Source organism: Falco naumanni, chromosome 15 (genome assembly GCF_017639655.2).
Source record: "Falco naumanni isolate bFalNau1 chromosome 15, bFalNau1.pat, whole genome shotgun sequence".
In the NCBI taxonomy this organism is placed as follows: domain Eukaryota; kingdom Metazoa; phylum Chordata; class Aves; order Falconiformes; family Falconidae; genus Falco; species Falco naumanni.
In genome coordinates, this window is record NC_054068.1 from 1335809 (window position 1) to 1352915 (window position 17107).

At 48.9% G+C, this 17107-nt stretch overlaps 1 protein-coding gene across 5 annotated transcripts; it reads left to right on the forward strand.

The window, feature by feature from the left end:
- Window positions 1-66: 66 nt before the first annotated feature.
- On the forward strand, window positions 67-16773 carry TERF2 (telomeric repeat binding factor 2). Of its 5 annotated transcripts, none has more exons than XM_040615559.1 (10): window positions 7832-8072; window positions 8244-8339; window positions 8895-9025; window positions 9327-9413; window positions 10059-10205; window positions 10562-10971; window positions 11534-11920; window positions 13987-14072; window positions 14748-14800; window positions 15793-16773. In XM_040615559.1, the coding sequence occupies exons 1-10, from the start codon at window positions 7904-7906 to the stop codon at window positions 15949-15951; spliced, it is 1725 nt and encodes a 574-aa protein (XP_040471493.1). In that variant the 5' UTR covers window positions 7832-7903; the 3' UTR covers window positions 15952-16773. The 5 variants fall into 5 exon arrangements, with proteins under 5 accessions (XP_040471498.1, XP_040471495.1, XP_040471496.1 ...); XM_040615563.1 differs by having other exon boundaries at window positions 7833-8072; window positions 11690-11920; XM_040615561.1 differs by lacking the exon at window positions 14748-14800 and having other exon boundaries at window positions 7831-8072.
- Window positions 16774-17107: the final 334 nt, after the last annotated feature.

The window sequence follows — 17107 nt, forward strand, 5'->3', positions numbered from 1 at the left end:
GGCAACTTCGCGGAACGACGGGCTTGGCCCACAGCAGCCGCCGTAGGGATAGCGGACGCCCCCACCCGCCCCCTGTAGCTAATGGCCCGCGGCGGCTCCCGGCAGATTCCGCCGGCCAATGAGGAGCGAGCAGCGCCGGCGGTGGGGCGACGGCAGGTACTGGCTGCAGCCAATGGAAGGGCGCGGTGCGGTGTGTGGACCAATAGGGAGCGGCCAGAGCGACCGGGCGGGAAGGCGCTGAGCGTCGCCTCGCCTCGGGCGGCGCGCTGCGACGCCGCCCCGGTGGCACGGCCCCCCGGCCCCGGCCGCCCTGCCTTGGCCGCCGGAGCTAGGAGCCTGTCAGCAGCCTGCTCGCGCCGGTGCCCGTCCCCCGCCTCTGGTAACCCTACCGTCTGGCTTGTTGGGCGGGTGAGGAGAGTCCGGTATCTCCCGGGAGGCGCCTGCTGCTGTCAGGACCCGCCCGAGCTCGCTTGGCTGCCCGCGGCCGGAGCTGCGGCCCTTCTTCCCGCGCCGGGCCGCAGGGCTCCGCCACTGGCTTGCCTCCGGTAGCACACGGCGGGAGGGGCAGGGCGGCATCTGCGAGGCAGCCGCAGGGGTGCGGGGACAGGGGGTCGCAGGTAGCGGCTGTTCTATGAGGAAGGTGTACGGGGTGTCCCCTGGCAGATCTGTAGCGCTCCTTTGGTAGGCTTTGATTCCACTGCCAGTGGGAACAGATTTGTCACTGCTCCTTTTGTTTTCTTTTTGCGTGTGTACAAAATAATGGCCATCTTGCAGATCTTTACATTGAGCCAGTGGAGGTGCCGCAGACCTCAGAGTGCTGCCTTTTTAGCAATTCCTGAAGGAAAGTGTTCACATGCAGATCTGATGCAAGTCAGTAAGTTCTCTCTTCCTTGCCACCCACACTGAACAGGTTCAGGGCCAGAGAGACTGTTTGGAAGCTCAGGAACCAGAGTCATTTGTAAACTTGATGGTTTTCATTTATGATCTTGCATTCATGGCTGTGGAATTTATTTTCTTAGACTTGCAGTGCAGGTATAATGCTGGACAGTGAACTATTTGTTTTAACAGAACTGCTGAGGAGGCAGAAATGCCCTATGTTGTAAGAAGTGCTAATACTATTAACAACACTGGCTAAAGATTAAAGGTATATGCAAAGAGAATTCAAGCAAGCTAACGTTAGTGCCATTTGCTATGGCTGGGATTTTAAAAGGCGCTCAAAGTGAAGTAGGTCTGTCTTACCTGTAAGTAAGTAAGTACCTGTCTTACCACTAAGCTGGGATCTCTGTGGGAATGAGATTTACCAAATGGTACAGTCTGGGAGATTTATCAGCCCAAAGGTGTTACCCTAACTAACCATGCTGTCTGTCCATATCCATTTCAGTACAAAGACAGGTTAGCTCCCTAAAGACCCCAGGCTGTATATCAAAACAAAATTTCTAGGCCACTGTCTGTTAAGAAAGGACGGTATCTCTTATTACTGGAGAGAAAGCAATCGCTCCAGTGGTGCCTGCCAATCATAGTCTCCGATTCAGTTACTGTTGTAATGCACAGCCTTTGCAAATGGCTGAAGTTCTGGGCTGAGACCTGGCATAGCAGTAGTTTGAAGAATCAGTCGGCAATATGCAGGCAAGTGGAGTTTATCTTTATTCGGCAGCGCTGGGTGCATGGGGGATCGCTCCACCAAAGTCATGCACACCAAGGGGACTTTTCAATCCCCCCTTTATACAAGTTACTCATACCTATTCATTAGTTTTCCAAGAAATTGTTTACATATTCATTACAATTCTGAGAATTCATTTACATACCTGGTGCCTGCACAATGTCCTTGAGGAGTTGTCTCTACGCAGACTCTATTCCTTAGCAGCCATGTTTAAAGTCTCCATCTTCGCCACGTTGCATGTACAACAGGAATCTAAGACAAAATGTCCCTTCTAAAGATAACCAACCCAAGGACTTAGCAGTCTGTACATCTGTCATGTGGCAATAAGGGTCCTTGGGCATTTCCGACTTTTAACTAAACATAGGTGCGTCATCCTTTAGATAAGTAGTACAGCATTTACTATTCAGCAGCATTTTTCGTACACTGGCTTATCCTGGCCTTGTTCTGCTGGTTTTGTACAAGGAAACGGGGATCAAGATGCAATCAAAGTAGTAGTAAGGAAATAAAGCCAAAACAAAAAAAAAAGTAAAGAGTAAAGGGTGGGGAGAGCAGACATTCAGATCAGTCTAATTTGTGTAGGATTCAAATCCATCTCCTGCTGTCAGTGAGTTCTTTGTCTTAGGAAGTAAGCCATAAATCTGGATACACCACAGCAATGCTATATCTTTATGAACTTTACTGAATGTTTCACGTCCTTTGGTACCCAGTGTGCTGGTGACTTTTCCTCATTGTTCACACAGTTCTCATAGCTGTAGCAAAGACTGTCTTTCTAAGTGCATTTAACTGCCTTGTGCTTCCCAGCAAGCTTGTAGTCTTTCATAACAATTGTTACTCGTACTCTGCTGGCACAGCAGACTGGGATTTCTGCCTCTCCAAAAGCCTGGTAGGTAGCACAGCACATGGTTGAACACATTGCCTTTGCAATATTGCTCCAGTGAATTGTAGGTTTTTCTGTGGCCACGCTCTAAATTAAACTGTATGTTACTTCACAACATTTAGCAAGACAGCTATAAAGCTAGATTATTTTTCTGTCTCTTGGTGCTTCCATATATGATAACTTATTTTTTTGTAATTGAGGCAATGCATGCACACTTGAAGTCCTCCTTTAAATAACACACTTGTTCCCCACTGTTGTCCAGTGTAGTCTGCAGGGACTTCTTCCAAGCCAAGTGTCAGAACCAGTGCTCTGTCTGTACATGCTTTGGCTGTGCACACTGTTCTTGAAATCCTTGGCCTCCTTTTCCTCCAGCTCTGTTACAGGCTGGAGGGCACAGACCTCACAGCTTCCTCTTCAGCTATTTCACAGCAATACAGATACTTCAGTAAATGCAAACACCAGTATCTTCTCTTTTTGGGCAAATGCAAATACCAGTATCTTCTCTTTTTGGGCAAGTCCACACATTTACTTAACCAGATATTTGTATATTGTTACAGCCTTAGCCTGTTGTTCTCAAACTTCTTCACAGTTACCTAATCAATAGCTCAGTCTCAACATAGCTTAAATATTGAGCTTAATCTTGTTTGGATCCTTTCTGTATATCTTTTATATCTGATTCTGTGTGTAACCCAAGCATCCTGTCTGACATGGAAGCATTTCTGGCTCCTTGCACTGATGTGACACACAGCCTTGCAGTTCCCTTACTGTGTAAGGTTGCTAAGCAGGAAGCTCCCCCCAGCCAGGCTATGTACCATGAAGTTGTCACAGCACTATGAAAACCAGCTGGCTGCAACAAGGCTTTTACCATCCCATACCAGGTTAACTTCAATAAGTAGTTCCCATACCTTGCACCAGCCACTAATCCCCCACAAAGTTTCAAAAGTTCATCTACTGTCCATGCCTTTTCTTCATCCTCTTCAGGCCAGTCCACCTTACTTCTTGCCTCTGCTGCATCCTTCCTTCTCCCAGCTCCTCTTCCAGCCAGCCTCCTGATCCAGGCTCTCTGCTTCTCCCAGGGCCTCTCCTTGTCTCCTCTACATCCCGAGTGCTCTCTCTCTCTCTCTCTCTCTCTCTCATTCCTGCCTTCATTCCTCTATAATTTCTCTACATGAAGTAACATGGGGTTTCATCGTTGTGCACCCCTGTTGCCACCATGCCTTCCTGCCTGGCCTTGACAAGTGTAGTCATGTATCATTTCACACAAAGAGCTGCTGTAAAGATCACGCTGCCCTCAGTTCGACGAGGCTACCCATCTCTTGGCACATTTCTGCTGGCCCCATCCCTTGGTTCCATAAAAAAATATGTCTCTTTTTCTAGATCCTTCCCAGCGCATTTCTGCCTGTCTCGATTTCAATATGAAGTACTTAACCTTTGCCTCAAATTGGTTCACAGTATAGTTCCTGTAACCTACTTGATCATTTTTTTTAATAAGTGCCTTTGTGCTTTCTCTTCTGCAGCTTTCATGCTTGGAGGGTTTCTCTGTGTTTTTGGCAAAGCAACCTCATCATCCTTCTCAACATTTCCCTTTTCCACTGTTCAGCTGTTGCCTGTTTTTTCTGTAGCTGTCAGCTGCCTTTCTAAGACTACTTGCTGCAGTACCTGTTTTGCATTTGCACGTAATGTAGTGGCATCCTGGTCCACAACCAGGCTTTCTAGGCACATTAGCAATACAAATAATGATTGTGGTAACAAATCAGCTCTACATTTATTTATTGAGCAACAGAATTCAGTTGCTGCTTTTCCTTACCATTATCAAGTCCAAACAGAAGTCAGAAATCTGTCATGTGTCTGTCTAGAGAGCAAGCTCTTTAGAGCTTCTGTTTGCTGCAGCGCTGCACACACAGCCAGTGCTCTACAACAGAGAAGAGGAGGGAGGGAGTGGTGACCAGGTGCCCCTCGTGACTTTCCTGTTTTGTTTTCCACTGTAACTCATACAGAAAGACAGACACGAGATTGCAGCAACGTGCAGATCTTGTTCCCTGGAATGTTTTCTTTCATCTCTAATCACTTCATCATAATCCATAAATCAAGTAGTTAAGACTAAAAAGCACAAACACGACTGTAATTTGTGCCTTCCTGCTCAGTGTTTCGTTTGGCATGGGAAGCACCAAACCTTTTCCTGAAAAAACTGATGATGACACTGGGCAAGGATTTGGTGAAACTGGACAGTGAGGCCACTCGCATTCTAGGTCTACTGCCTGTTTTCATAATCCCTGCTTCCTTTTCATGCACTGTAGAAGATTCAGAGAGTAAAACAATGGTTTCCATTTCTGTATTTACTCTGGAAATCCCAATTTCAGGCTTGTTTTCCCATGCTGGGTGCTGTTAACACATAATTAGCCCAGGTAGGCTGTGGGGCTGTGTGGGAAGGAAGCCTTGATTAAGATGCCAAGACTGTGGCCCCTGTCGCATGCCCACTCCTGGCTCCAGCAGCACATAGGGAGATTAGCACTTTCTCAGCTGCCCCGCAGCTCTGCCCTGGTGATTACTGCTTTCTGACATCTGTCAGTGTCACCAATGCTACGGCTCCTTCAGCTGCTGCTGTCCAAACAAACCATCCCAGAAACTGCAGAAGCCTCATGGGTCTTTTCTCACCTGGAGCAGTTCCATCTGACAGGGCGGGAAGCGAATCTACTGAGCAGCGCTCCTAGGAGATCTAAGGGGATGTCACCTTCACTGGGGGGATGCTGGTGGGCACAAGGAGGAGGTGATGGCAGCCCCAGAGGGGCAAAGACAGGAGGCAGAAGCAGGAGGCTGAGGAAGTGGACCTGGTGAGCAACAGCTCTGCCACTTTTCCTGAGCGAAGCCTTGCTTGGAGAAGGCAGGTAGCCCCAAATGGCTTCATCCAGGCATCTCAGAGAGAAATCCTGCTTTGTTTTGCTTTGTAAAGGACCCCAGGGACTCTCTTTTGTGATCTCTGAGCAAAAATAAATTAAATGGCTCAAAATCCTAAAACCCGTACTGGGCTGGTGGGATCTGCCAAAGTGGCTGGCACATCTAGTTGGAACGGCAGTGTGTGTGTATCTTGGGTGTGCAAGTGACTGAACATTTCAGAAAACATGGAGTTTACTCGTCAGGAGAGCAACAGCAGTTCTTGAAAGGCTGTGAGGGCAGCCGATCTCTGCTGGGGCTCATCAGCCTCTCCTTGAACCGAGGGGAGAACAGTGAAGTTCAGGAGTCCCAGCCCTGTCACCTGTTCTTGCATCTTGTGACAGAAAAAGAGCAAAACCATTTTGCTCAGGGATATTTCATACGGAAAAGTATTTTAACCAAAGCACGTTGCTCTGCCATCTCCTCTCAGCCCAGGAAACAGCCGCCGGTATCTCTCGCTGCATCCTTCCTAACATGTAAGGGCGCTGACTCGCTGGCTGTATGACACGGCTGTACCGTGTCCCGCTCAGACAGTTCCTCTTCTGTGCTTGATTTCCCCAGGGCAGTCACGCTGCCCCGGGTGAACAGCCACCCTTCTTTCTTGCACAGATTATTTTTATCTCCCTTTGTTTGCCAATAAAAAAATCCCTCCCATTTTTACTGTTTTCCATTTGACACGCTAATTTTTCTCATATGCGTTTCCTTCTCCTCTGGCCAGGGGTGGAGGGGAGTATCCTGGATAACCTAATGTGAGAGGAATTTTCACGTGCTTTTCCACCTCAGGTGAGACAGTCTCCAGAATGGTGTCAGTGCCATTCCCTGGGCCAAAGAGATGCCGTGTCTGAGTGAGAGACATCCCAGCATGGCAGAGAACCATGCTGTAATCTGGAGGATCGGCTTGCCAGAGCCCTGCTTGGCCTTTGCCTAAACCAGCTTCCTCAGGGCACCGGTTTGTCTTGGCCCTCGCTCACTGGGATCATTGGGAAGTCCAGACTTCAGATTTGTTACACAAAGTCTGGGTAACTATGGGAAAATCTCTGCCCCAAAACACTGAAACGGGGACCTCGTTGTCTTGTTGCAGGTTAGGGGAATGGGATTTGCAGATGGCTGGAGTACAAGAAACAGATGTACAGAGTGTATGAAAACATCCAGGCTGCTCAAAAAACTAGAGTAAAGAGCATAGAGTAAAAAAGCCCAACAGATAAAGTACAAAACAGCAACTCTAATACTCGAAGTGTTCAATTACATCTATGTGGTGATGCAAGTCCAGGCAGACTGAAAAGAAACACTATGTCTGCGTGGCTGGGTTCGGACAAAGATGGCCTTTATTGTTTGTATACAAACTATTTATACATCTTAGACAGTGCAGGTGTTAGACCCTGATAGGTTTTTGTGTCCTTCTTCTTGCTTGCTATTTGCTGTTGCTGTAGGTGCCCGTATGCTGCGGTTCTAAGTTCCAATTCTTCACACCCTGTTTACATACCTGACAATTTGTGGCTGTCTTACAGGTACACGGCTAAGACTTTGGAGTCAACTAACTTGTCTGCAGACCCGCTGCAGACCCCAACACATCTACAAATGCAGGTTGTGCTTAAGCCTTAACCTCATGCCCCATGTTGGGTGTTGGTGCTCCCTCTGAGGCAGCAGCCCATGGGGCAGTCAGGTGTGTGTTGCGGTTCCTGTCACCATTCCTGTCCCGAAGGTGTCGCAGCATGGTGTCGCAGCATGGCTCGGCGGGGTGGTTCGCGCTTCAGGGCACATCGCAGCTCTGCTCCACCTGAGAGCCCTCAGCACCTGCCCGTGCTGGCAGAGGCAGCACCGGCCATTGGCGGTGATAGCACGAGTGTAACAGGCAGCTCGGGACCTGGTCAGGCGCGAGGTAAAGCGCCTCGCTGGGGGTCCCCCACAACGTGCAGGTGGCGGTTTCCCTTCCACTCCATGCTTCCCAGCTGAAACACGGACATTTTCCTCCAGAAAACACGGTTTCTGCTGGGAGAATGAAACCTGCTGCTGGAAGAGCCTGAAGGGCGGCAGCCGCCTGCGCCCCTTGCTCCCCATTTATCTCTCGGGTGGGCAGAGAATGGCCTCAGGCCCGGTACGACCCGCCGCTCAGCTCCGGCCCCAGCACAGCGGCGCCGTAAGGCAGCGGGGGGGCTGCCGGGGCGCGGGGCGGGCCCAGCCTGCCGGGTGATGCCCGCGCTGGGGGCTCGGACCCGGCAGGGCCTGTCCCCCCGAGGCCCCGAGGCCGCAGTGCAACGCCCGCCCGCCAGGGGGCGGCAGCTGGGCCTGGAGGCGGCGCGCTGCACGCTGGGAGCTGTCGCCGCGACGGGGCTGGCGCGGGGCATGCCGGTAGCGGCGGGCGCGGCCTGAAATAGGGCCACTGCGCGCGCTGCTGTCGTCACTTCCGTTGGGGCTTCACGTCGGTTTCTGGCGGGATGAAGAAGCGGGCACGGTCGGCCTGGCGAGAGGGGATGGCGGCGCGAAGCGGCGTGTCCGAGGAGATGATGAACAGCTGGGTCCTGCAGTTCTACTTCCATCAGGCCATGGCGGCCTACCGCTCGGGGAGGAATGGTGACTTCCGCCAGCTCCGCGACGTCATGCAGGGTGGGCCGCGCGGGCCGGGGACGGCGGGCCGGGGACGGCGGGTCGGGGCCGTTGCTGGGGCAGGGGAATAGTCGGGAGGGACAGCGAGACGGCGGCTGGGACGGGCCCGGGGCGGTGGGGCCGGCAGCGGGGCCCGGGACGTACCGGCGTAACCTGCCCCTTGTCCCACAGCGCTGCTGCTGCGGCCCTTGGACAAGGAGCCCACGGTCATCCAAATGCTACGCGTAATGCAACTGCTGTCACGGATTGAGGAAGGCGAGAACCTCGGTGGGTCACTAACCCTCCCGGCAAGGGCCTGAGGAAACCCCGGTGGTGGCTTGAGGCTTGCAGCCCGCTCCCCCAACCTCAGCACGCCCTGCCCTGTGGCTGCAGGCCTGCAGCTCCTAGGGCAGGGCTGTGCAGGGCAGAGATCTGGGCTGAAGCTGTTAGGCTGTAGGAGCTTTTCCCTGAGGGTAAGGGGCCAGAGAGTGTGGCTGTTCATCTTTGCATCATGCTGCCGTGGCCAGGAGTGGTGTGCTGGAACCCACGCTGCAGGGGTGTCCTGCTATCTGAATGTACCAGGCTTGTGGCTTCTGCTCAGCTTCATACCTTCTGAAATGCTTCCCCTGGATTGGTTATTTGTAGTCAAATATTGCTTCTTGTAGCTTTCCATGCCTGGTGGGGGCAAATCTTGCAGTTCAGGTCTTGCAGTCAGCCTGCCATTCCTTCTCATCTTCCTCAGTAGCTCTAGAATTTGCAGTCAAACTAAGCAAGTAAGTAACTAGCTCACTGTAGGGCATCACTGTGAATGCCTCGCAAACCAACGGCTGTGGATTCTTGTAGATTGTGCCTTTGATAAGGAGCTGGAGCTCACCCCACTTGAATCAGCAATCGGTGTCCTGGAGCTTGTTCAGAGAGATTTTTCTATCGCTGAGAAGACAATGGAAGATGTTCAGCAAAGAGTGAAGGAAGCTGTAAGTATTTATCTTTTCCAATAAATACTCTGTTCACCTTTTGTCTGAGAGAAATTTTGTGTAAATGACTGTGGGAATTGCCTTGTGTGGAATACTGCTCTTAGTGCCAACTTGTCCTCAAATGCATGTCTTCAGTGTATGTGCTTCTTCATCAGTTAGTGTAGAAGCTGTTTCTCTGTATAAGTACTAAGCTGTTACCTGTGCTGTACTTGATTACTGTATGTGCTTTTCCAGAGCTGATCTAGAAAATATGGCAATTCAGTGTCAGCAGTGAAATTGTTGTTTGTTTTTTCTTCTGTAGGCTGTTATTGTCTGCATCAAAAATGGAGAGTTTGATAAAGCTTCAAAAATTGTCAAGAGGCATATGGGGAAGGAGCCCAAAAGCCAGGTGTGTCCCTGCCAGGATGGAAGATGGCTGCTTGAGGACTGTCTTTTGTATCTTATGGTGTATTGGGGAGCGGGGTTGTTTTGAGGTGGTCTGATAGGTCCTGTGGCGTGTTGGGGTAGGGCTGGTGCATATTGCAAGTGTGAAAGGTTTCCCTGAGAAGAATGTCTTTCAGGGAAACCTGAGCAAGAAGAGAGCATAGGGGTGCTGAAATGATAAGAATCCTCCTTGATTGACAGACCCTCAGTGGCATTTCTAAAGTGTGCCAATCATCACTTTGGAGCTCCTTCTATTAACCACATTCCTTCATGTACCTTTGTGGATCTTCCAGGCATCAATATTCATCCTTTGCTTCAAGGCAAACTTGAGATCACATGTAAAGCATGAATTCCTAAGAAGGGCTCGTTCTGAAAGCAGAGGGAGTCCCCGTTCCTGTTTCTATAGACAGTGTAATGTTTTGGGCACTGAAAGCAGAAAGTCAGAACTGCTAAAACAAGGTGGCTTTCACATTGCCTTGGCCTTTTCCCAACCTTATATTGCTATAAATTAGTTGTGCCTGGGAGATATCTAATAGAGAAGAGCTAGATCCTAGCTCCTGTGGTGGTTTATACCCTTGTACCTATTGAGAGCATCTTACCTCTCCTCTAGAAAAAGAGGGACAAGTTGCTGACTGTCATCCAGGAGAAGAATTTAACTCATCCATTGGTCAGAAACTTCTCTTACAAGAACTTCCAGCAGAGTGTGTTTCAGTTTTTGAAGACCTATGTGGATGATTCAGAGCCACTGCTGCTAACGGTACGTGTCTGCCCTGCTTGCCCTGCCTGGCAATGGCGTGAGGTGCAGATCTGGGGAAAACTGACACTTACTTTGCCATGAGGCAATAAAATACAGTAATTTGCCTTCTATATGCTTTCTGTGCCAATAATGAGTTAAGAGTTTAGGCACCTGATTAACAGTGGGTTAAATCTAAAATACTTCAAATTCAGCCCACTCATAAAAGGTTTATATAGTCAAACCCATCTTTCGGTCTGTTTTGATTGACATGAACTCTGTGGATGGTGTACTACTGCAAGTAGCAGCTTAAAATGCCTTTGGGAGGGGATATAAAATTGGATGGTAGTATGAGGAATCATACTTTTTCTTTGTCCCAGATAATGAAAAAGACTTTGAATTCAGAACATGCTGAAGAGCCAAAACGCTCATCAGCGACTCCTGAGTCTGCAAACAAGCCAAAGAACCAGGCGGCAGCTCTGGAGCCCTCAGAAAGGGCAGAGGGCCCAGCAGAAGCTCCCAAGCCTGCAGAAACAGCAAAAGACCTGAATGGAGCTCCCAGCTCTGCAGAAAGGGCAGATCACCCTACAGCAGTGCCTGAGCTTATGGAAGAGCCTAGTGACTCTGCAGCAGCTCCTGAGCCTGTGGAAGGAACTACTGACCCAGCAAGAACTCCCGAACATATAATAGCAGCGGGTGGTATCTTGGAAGATGCTTCAGAGCCTATGGAAGTATCTAAAGAACCAGCAGCAGCCTCAGAACTTCCAGGAGTGTCCAGGGACTTGGAAAGGTGGGCAGAGGAATCTGGCCCTGTATTGTGGATAAGTGTGGCAGCAGTTCTCTTCTGAGGGGTAGTTTGCTCTGTCCAGGCAGCTCTTAACTTCCCCAAATGCCAGCCCAAGCAGGTCTGTCCAAGCACACCCCAAAGGCCATTGGTGTAAGACTTCTGTCTAGATCGCAGTAAAAATGTTAAGATGGTTTGTTTGGGTTTTTTTTTTCTGTAGATATGTAGTACTCCTCTAAACTAGGGAGGGAGGGCAGTGGCTGCCAGAAGGTTTGCTCTTGTGGAGCAGTGTATGGTATCCATGTAGGTCAGCCCTGAGTCAAAGAGTAGCAGGACATCCAGCGGGCACAAAGCTTGGGCGTGTTCTCTCAAGACCTGCTTCCCTGGTGCACCGCACTGTTCAGAAGAAGGGTAAATCAAAGGGTTGGGAGTGCCCTCTTGAGTAGATTTTGTTTGCACCCTAGGGTCAGTTGTTGAAGGTCACACAGGAGGGAAAAGACGGATTTCAGTGAAGTGGAGCCACCATGGTGATACCTTTACAACTTGATCAGTTCTGTTTATTTTGTAGGCAGCCCTCTGGCAATGTAACTACATATGGGATTTCTGTTCTGAGAGAAGCTTTCAAGGTCCTGTCAGACTCCCAGGATTCCGATGCACTCTTCACCAAACTGGATGAAACAGACTTTTCTTTCCCCAAGCAACTGTCTCCTTCTGTATCCCACAGAACCAAGAAACAAAAAGAAAAGGAGAATCAAGATTCTGATATTTCATACCCTCCTGCAATACCCTGTGAGGGCAAACGGTTGTATACCATAAGCAACCTGGTCATGGAGCAAGACTCCGAGTACACAGACTTGAGTGAGAGCCCAGACTCTTCACAGGAGTTACCTGTATTTTCTGCTTCCAGATGTGCTCAGAAACCACATGAGCAGCCTGTACCTACTAAGAGACAAAAGTACGAAGCTCATCTCTTGTGGTATATTCTAATCTCATCCAGTCTTTTAACTTGCAGCTGACATCAGTGCGAACAACAAAAACCTTTCCCTTTAGTTCAAGATGAGTATGTTGACCATCCTTGCCCTGTTGTTGTTACACTTTACTGTCTGGTTAATGGGGGGGGAGAAAACGATCCACCTTCCACTGGCAGTGAGTCAGAGGTACTGCAGTTAGTATCGGTAGGTGATTCCAGTGTGTGTATCACGGGTAAGATGTGTTTGTCTGTGCTTTGGTTAGTGAGACTGAAGGTCCACTTCCTGAGACATGTGACACTGGTCTCACGTAAGCTCTTTTGTATGTGAAACATGTTGGTTGGTTAAACTTATAGCTATAGCTAAGAGTCTCATGAGTATCTCCTGGAGGCTGTAACAAAGCTTCCTGCTTAAATGTCCGAGCTGCTTCTCTTTTGCTTAGTGAAATAGCATAGCAACCAGCAAAAATGATGTTTTGGATCCCCAGGAGTGAGACTGGGAGGACTGCAGAGCACTGGATGTCTTCAGAAAGATAAATAAAATACCATTTCCCTTGGTTTCCTGGCTTACAAATGTCAAGAGCATAAAGGTTTGGTTTTGAAGGTGGGCAGTAAAGATCTGTGCTCTGTGTAACTTGGCTTCTCTGGAGAGGGATTGTCTTTCTCTGAAGCACAGGAGAGTGGCTGCAAATCAGGATGTGCTGCTGCAGTGCAGCTGGTTGATGCAAACAGCAATGGAGTCTCTCAGATACTTTGCTGGTATGTCTTGTTCAGGGGTTAAACTAATTGTCCCTGTTTATGGGGACACTGAGGAGGGATTTTTTACCCCTGCTGTTGTCCACTTCCTAGAGTTGTCTGGAAATTTTAGTTCATAAATTTCCTATTGTTTCAAAGACCTGAGTGGTGACACTTGGTGTCTTTTGGGTTTGTTTTTTCTGGTAGTACATTGCAGCAGCTGATGTTGCTGTCCCTAGGATATGTCTAGAGTTTTATTTTGAGGGTGCTGGGGAATGTGATGGGGACAGGATGATGTTTTGTGAACTCTTCCAGAGCAGAGTGCTGTGCCTGACTGCCCTGGGAAGGGGCTGGGCAGAGTGAGACTTCCCATCCTGTGTGGTGCCCGCAGCCAGGGTTGGTGTGGGATCAGGAAGAGCCCAGAACAGGGCTGTTGCCATGTGGCCGACTGCTGGCTTGAGCAGTTCTCAAGTTTCAGCCCTGCCACTGTACAAACTGGTTTCTGCTACACCTGAAAAGCCACTTATTGTCTGTGCTGCTTGTGTGGATTTTGCGTGTTGAAGACTTCTAAACGTCAGGACTCGTGGTAGTGGTGGCACTTCGGACATCTGGCTGGAAATCTAATCATGGGCATCTCTGCCAGTAGCTGGTTCTCAAATGTTTCTGTGCAGGAAGGAGGAGCTCAGCAGTGCAACTTCAAGTAAGAATATAGAACAGTTATTTTCCTGTAGTCATAAATGGCTTCATTTATATTTGATGTGATAGCCATAGGTGAACCTTTTGAAGTTTTTAACAGACTTAATTTCACCTCACAAGTTTGTGCTTGAGGATTGGAAGGAAGGCGTTGGCACTGAGGCACGTGATCTCATGGAGAGGCCTCTCTGGGTTGGTTGACCTTAGTAGCGAGACAGTGAGAGTTAAGTGCTTCTTGAAGACTAAAAGCTTGTCCCCTGAGCTGTTGGTGTGTCAGTGTCATACATGAAGGCCTAGGAAGTCCAGCTGTCTCTTGTTTGCTTTTAAGTGCTTAATTGACTAGTGGATACCCAGTCACTTGTTTTTGCAAATGCTGGCTAAGAGATATGATACTCCACTTTATTTGAGTATATATTGCATGCCATGCCTTCAGACAGGGGCTCCTGGGGATTCATCCCCTCTCAGAGTGGAGTGGAGGAGATGATGGTGTGTTTATATCTTGCTTTATGGGTGCGTTTCTCCACACTGCACACTGATCACAGGTTTGCCTGCTGTGCTCCTGCACTTTCTCCTCGTAAAACATTCTCTCTAGCCAGTAGCCAAAGTAAATAATTGTCTGCTTTCAGGTCCCTCCGTGGAAGGTGGGTCAGCTCATATGTCGAAGAAGTAAAAGACCAGTGGAGTGAGGAGGATGAGCTCTTCCCCAATGCACGTAAGAACAAGAGCCCCTGTTGCTGGGGGTAATTTATGGTAATCCTGGCTTTAGGGTTTGTTCGTGGGTGTCTTGCTACCTTCTGTGTGACTGCGTTTTAGAAACCAGAAATTTTAAAAGACCAAGAAAATAGGTAGCTGTCCAGCCTCAAGGTATTTTTTTGTACCTTGGACCTGAAATGCATACCAAAAACTCCTGTTCAAGTTTCAGACTAATCATGCTTAGCTTACAGAATGTAAATACTGAAAATACAGCTCTTTCTCTGTTCCTACTTCAGTGCCATGAAAAAAAGGCTAAGTTTACTTTTTCAGCCAGATCAGTTGTCTGGTCCCCTATGCAGCTGGTGAAAAGGAGTGGACTAATTCCAGCCTCAACATACAGTGTAGCCACATCCTGGATGGATGCCACTGTTCTTGATGTATTGGCTAGTTTAAAACAAAAAGATCTTATGTGAAAGCTTTCACATAAAGCAGCTGGGGTTTGAAACGAAAGGGCTGTGCACACTATAGCTGCAGAAAAGGGAGGGATAAAGGAATTTGAGTTTATTGTTTGTCAGTGGGTGCTCACACTGTAGGCTGACTGCATAGCTCGGCAGCTAAGCCCAAGGGAGTCTCCCGAGGAGGTCTGTACCTCCCAAGTTAAGGCCAGATGTAATTCTCTTGCCTTGCTTTTCAGCATCATACAGGACAAACAGCCGCAAGACTTCAGTCTCTGGTTCCAAGAAGCAGGTAATGTGGAGCCCTTAAGTCCTTTCAGTAAGGCCTGAAATGAGGACATGTCAGTATGGAAGACCAAACTATTGGACTATTTGAAATACATTGGTGAAGGTTGCTGCTCAGACCTCTTTCTCAGCAGCCTCTGGTTCCCTGCAGTAGGGTGAGCTGCTGCTGTGCTTCAAATGAAGCACTAGAGGATGGGTTGCAAAGTGTTCCCTGAGGCTGGTGCTTGCAATACCCAGGCTTGAACCAAGTTGTGCAGGTCTTTGCATTCACAGAGCTGGCTGGAGTTTCTGCTAAAACAGCCTGGTTTGGTAGCTGGCTAAAGCTGTGTGCCTCCTGCATGCCCATGAAGTTCCTTTTCCTTGATGCACAGGGTTCAGAGCTAGGTTTGCAGAGTTCCCTGCATGCTGGCAAGGTTCAGCTGCTTGTTTGGGACGTGTATGGCAGCTGTTACCTGGGAACAGGGCCCAAGATTGGTGCTACTAGGAAATCTTTCACCCTTGCTTGTAGGAGGACAGCTGCTGTGCACCATGTAGCACTTCATTCCAAGTAGCTGTTTCAATCATTTTTGCCTTTTGCCTCCAGTACAAAAATTCAGGGGACCTGCAGACCTGAACTTGCAGATTATGGCTGGGATTTTTTTAACCCTCTACTTGTATGCTGTTGGGCAGGGTGCAGGCAGTGAGTACTTTGTATCTCTAATGCTTGCAGTCACATCAAAAGGTAATTCCTCTTTTACCTGATCCCTGTTGTGCTTTGGGAAGCAGAACTTCTGAACTCCTGCTGAGCACTTCGTTTACTTGTAACAGTTCCAAGAGCACATCTGCACTGCAGGGGTGGAGCGTTGTGTGTGCTACTGACATCTCTGCCTTTCCTCCCTGTTACTAGCAGAAATGATGAAGGGAAGCTGACATGCTAGGAAGGAGTCCTCTGTCAAATGCAACTCCTCCCTGAAACTGCACTCTCTACTCACAGGATGCTGCTTATGTGCTCTTTTCTAGACATGGACAGTACAAGAGAGCGAGTGGATCAAAGAGGGCGTGAAGAACTTTGGAGAAGGGAGATGGAAGGCCATTTGCGAGAAATATCCCTTCCAGAACCGCACTGCAGTGATGATTAAGGATCGCTGGCGGACCATGAAAAAGCTGGGAATCCTCTAAAGCTGGGAGCCACAGGACCTCCAGTACAAAAAACTTATCTTTTTAAAGGTGGACCAGAGCGATAGTAGTAGGAGGCCGCTGTGCTTGACCCTGATATGTATTGGGTCCAGTGTGAGCCCCTCTGCCTTGTGGTACCTGAGACTGCTGCAGCAGAGGGAAACAGTGTCTGACAGGAATCCAGAGTCCTGTGTCTCATTGTAGCTGCAAAGTTTCTCTGCAGTTGGCACAAGCTGTGCTACCTGATTGCACTTGTTTGGAAACTGTCTGGATTGGAACTTCCCTATCTACCTGACAACTGCAGCCTTTGCAGAACAAATCCCAACCTGATGGGCTGCTGAAATGACAGTTTTCTCAGCTCGGATGCTGTCAAGTAGCAGGACAACATCATTGGTGGCTGTTCTTGTGTTTTAATTGTCTAAACTTGGACTTGTTTCATACATTTGCATTCTGTACCCTGTGGGAGAGAGGCAGCACGTTGTCCCAGAGCTTCTAGGGTGATCTGCTCAGACTTTTATTTTTTGCCCATATTTCTTTCTGCCTTGTAAATTACTACTCTGCAAGCCAGAATTTCTCCCTCCCAGTTTTGAGGTTTTAAAAGCATTAACTTTTGGTTTGGTACTTAAATGTTGGTTGTTCCAGTCCTTACTGATTTCAGTTATGTCTTACTGGTGCTTCTTCCTGGTAACATCCTCCTCCTGGGTGCAATCCCTGCAAGTGTATTGAGTTCCCAGGGTGCTGCCTGTTTCCTGCCTTCAGGTACCAAAAGCTAACTCTTGTGTCCAAGCAGTCTTCTATAAAATAAAGCTTTTTTGTTCTTTGCTATCAAAGTTGCCATAAATGTGAACATGTATCTCACAGGTAGAAATGAGCAGTTTGGGGTGCTGCCTGTGAGCTGCCCTGCCAGGGCACGCACCACCCTGGAGACTCAGGGCTACCCCTTGGACTGCTCAGTGGCTGGGGTGGGGGGTTGTGTCGGCAGCTGTTTGTTTGGGGTGGGACAGCAATGCCCTGAAGGTGTGAGGTGCTGCTGCATTGGCGTAGACATGAAGCGGAAGCTTCTGGACTAGATTCTTGTTGAAGTCAAAGGGCAGGGGAGCTCTGAGGGTATTTGTTAAATGCAGCATGCCTTGGCTGTGTTCCTGCAGAGCCAGGGCTG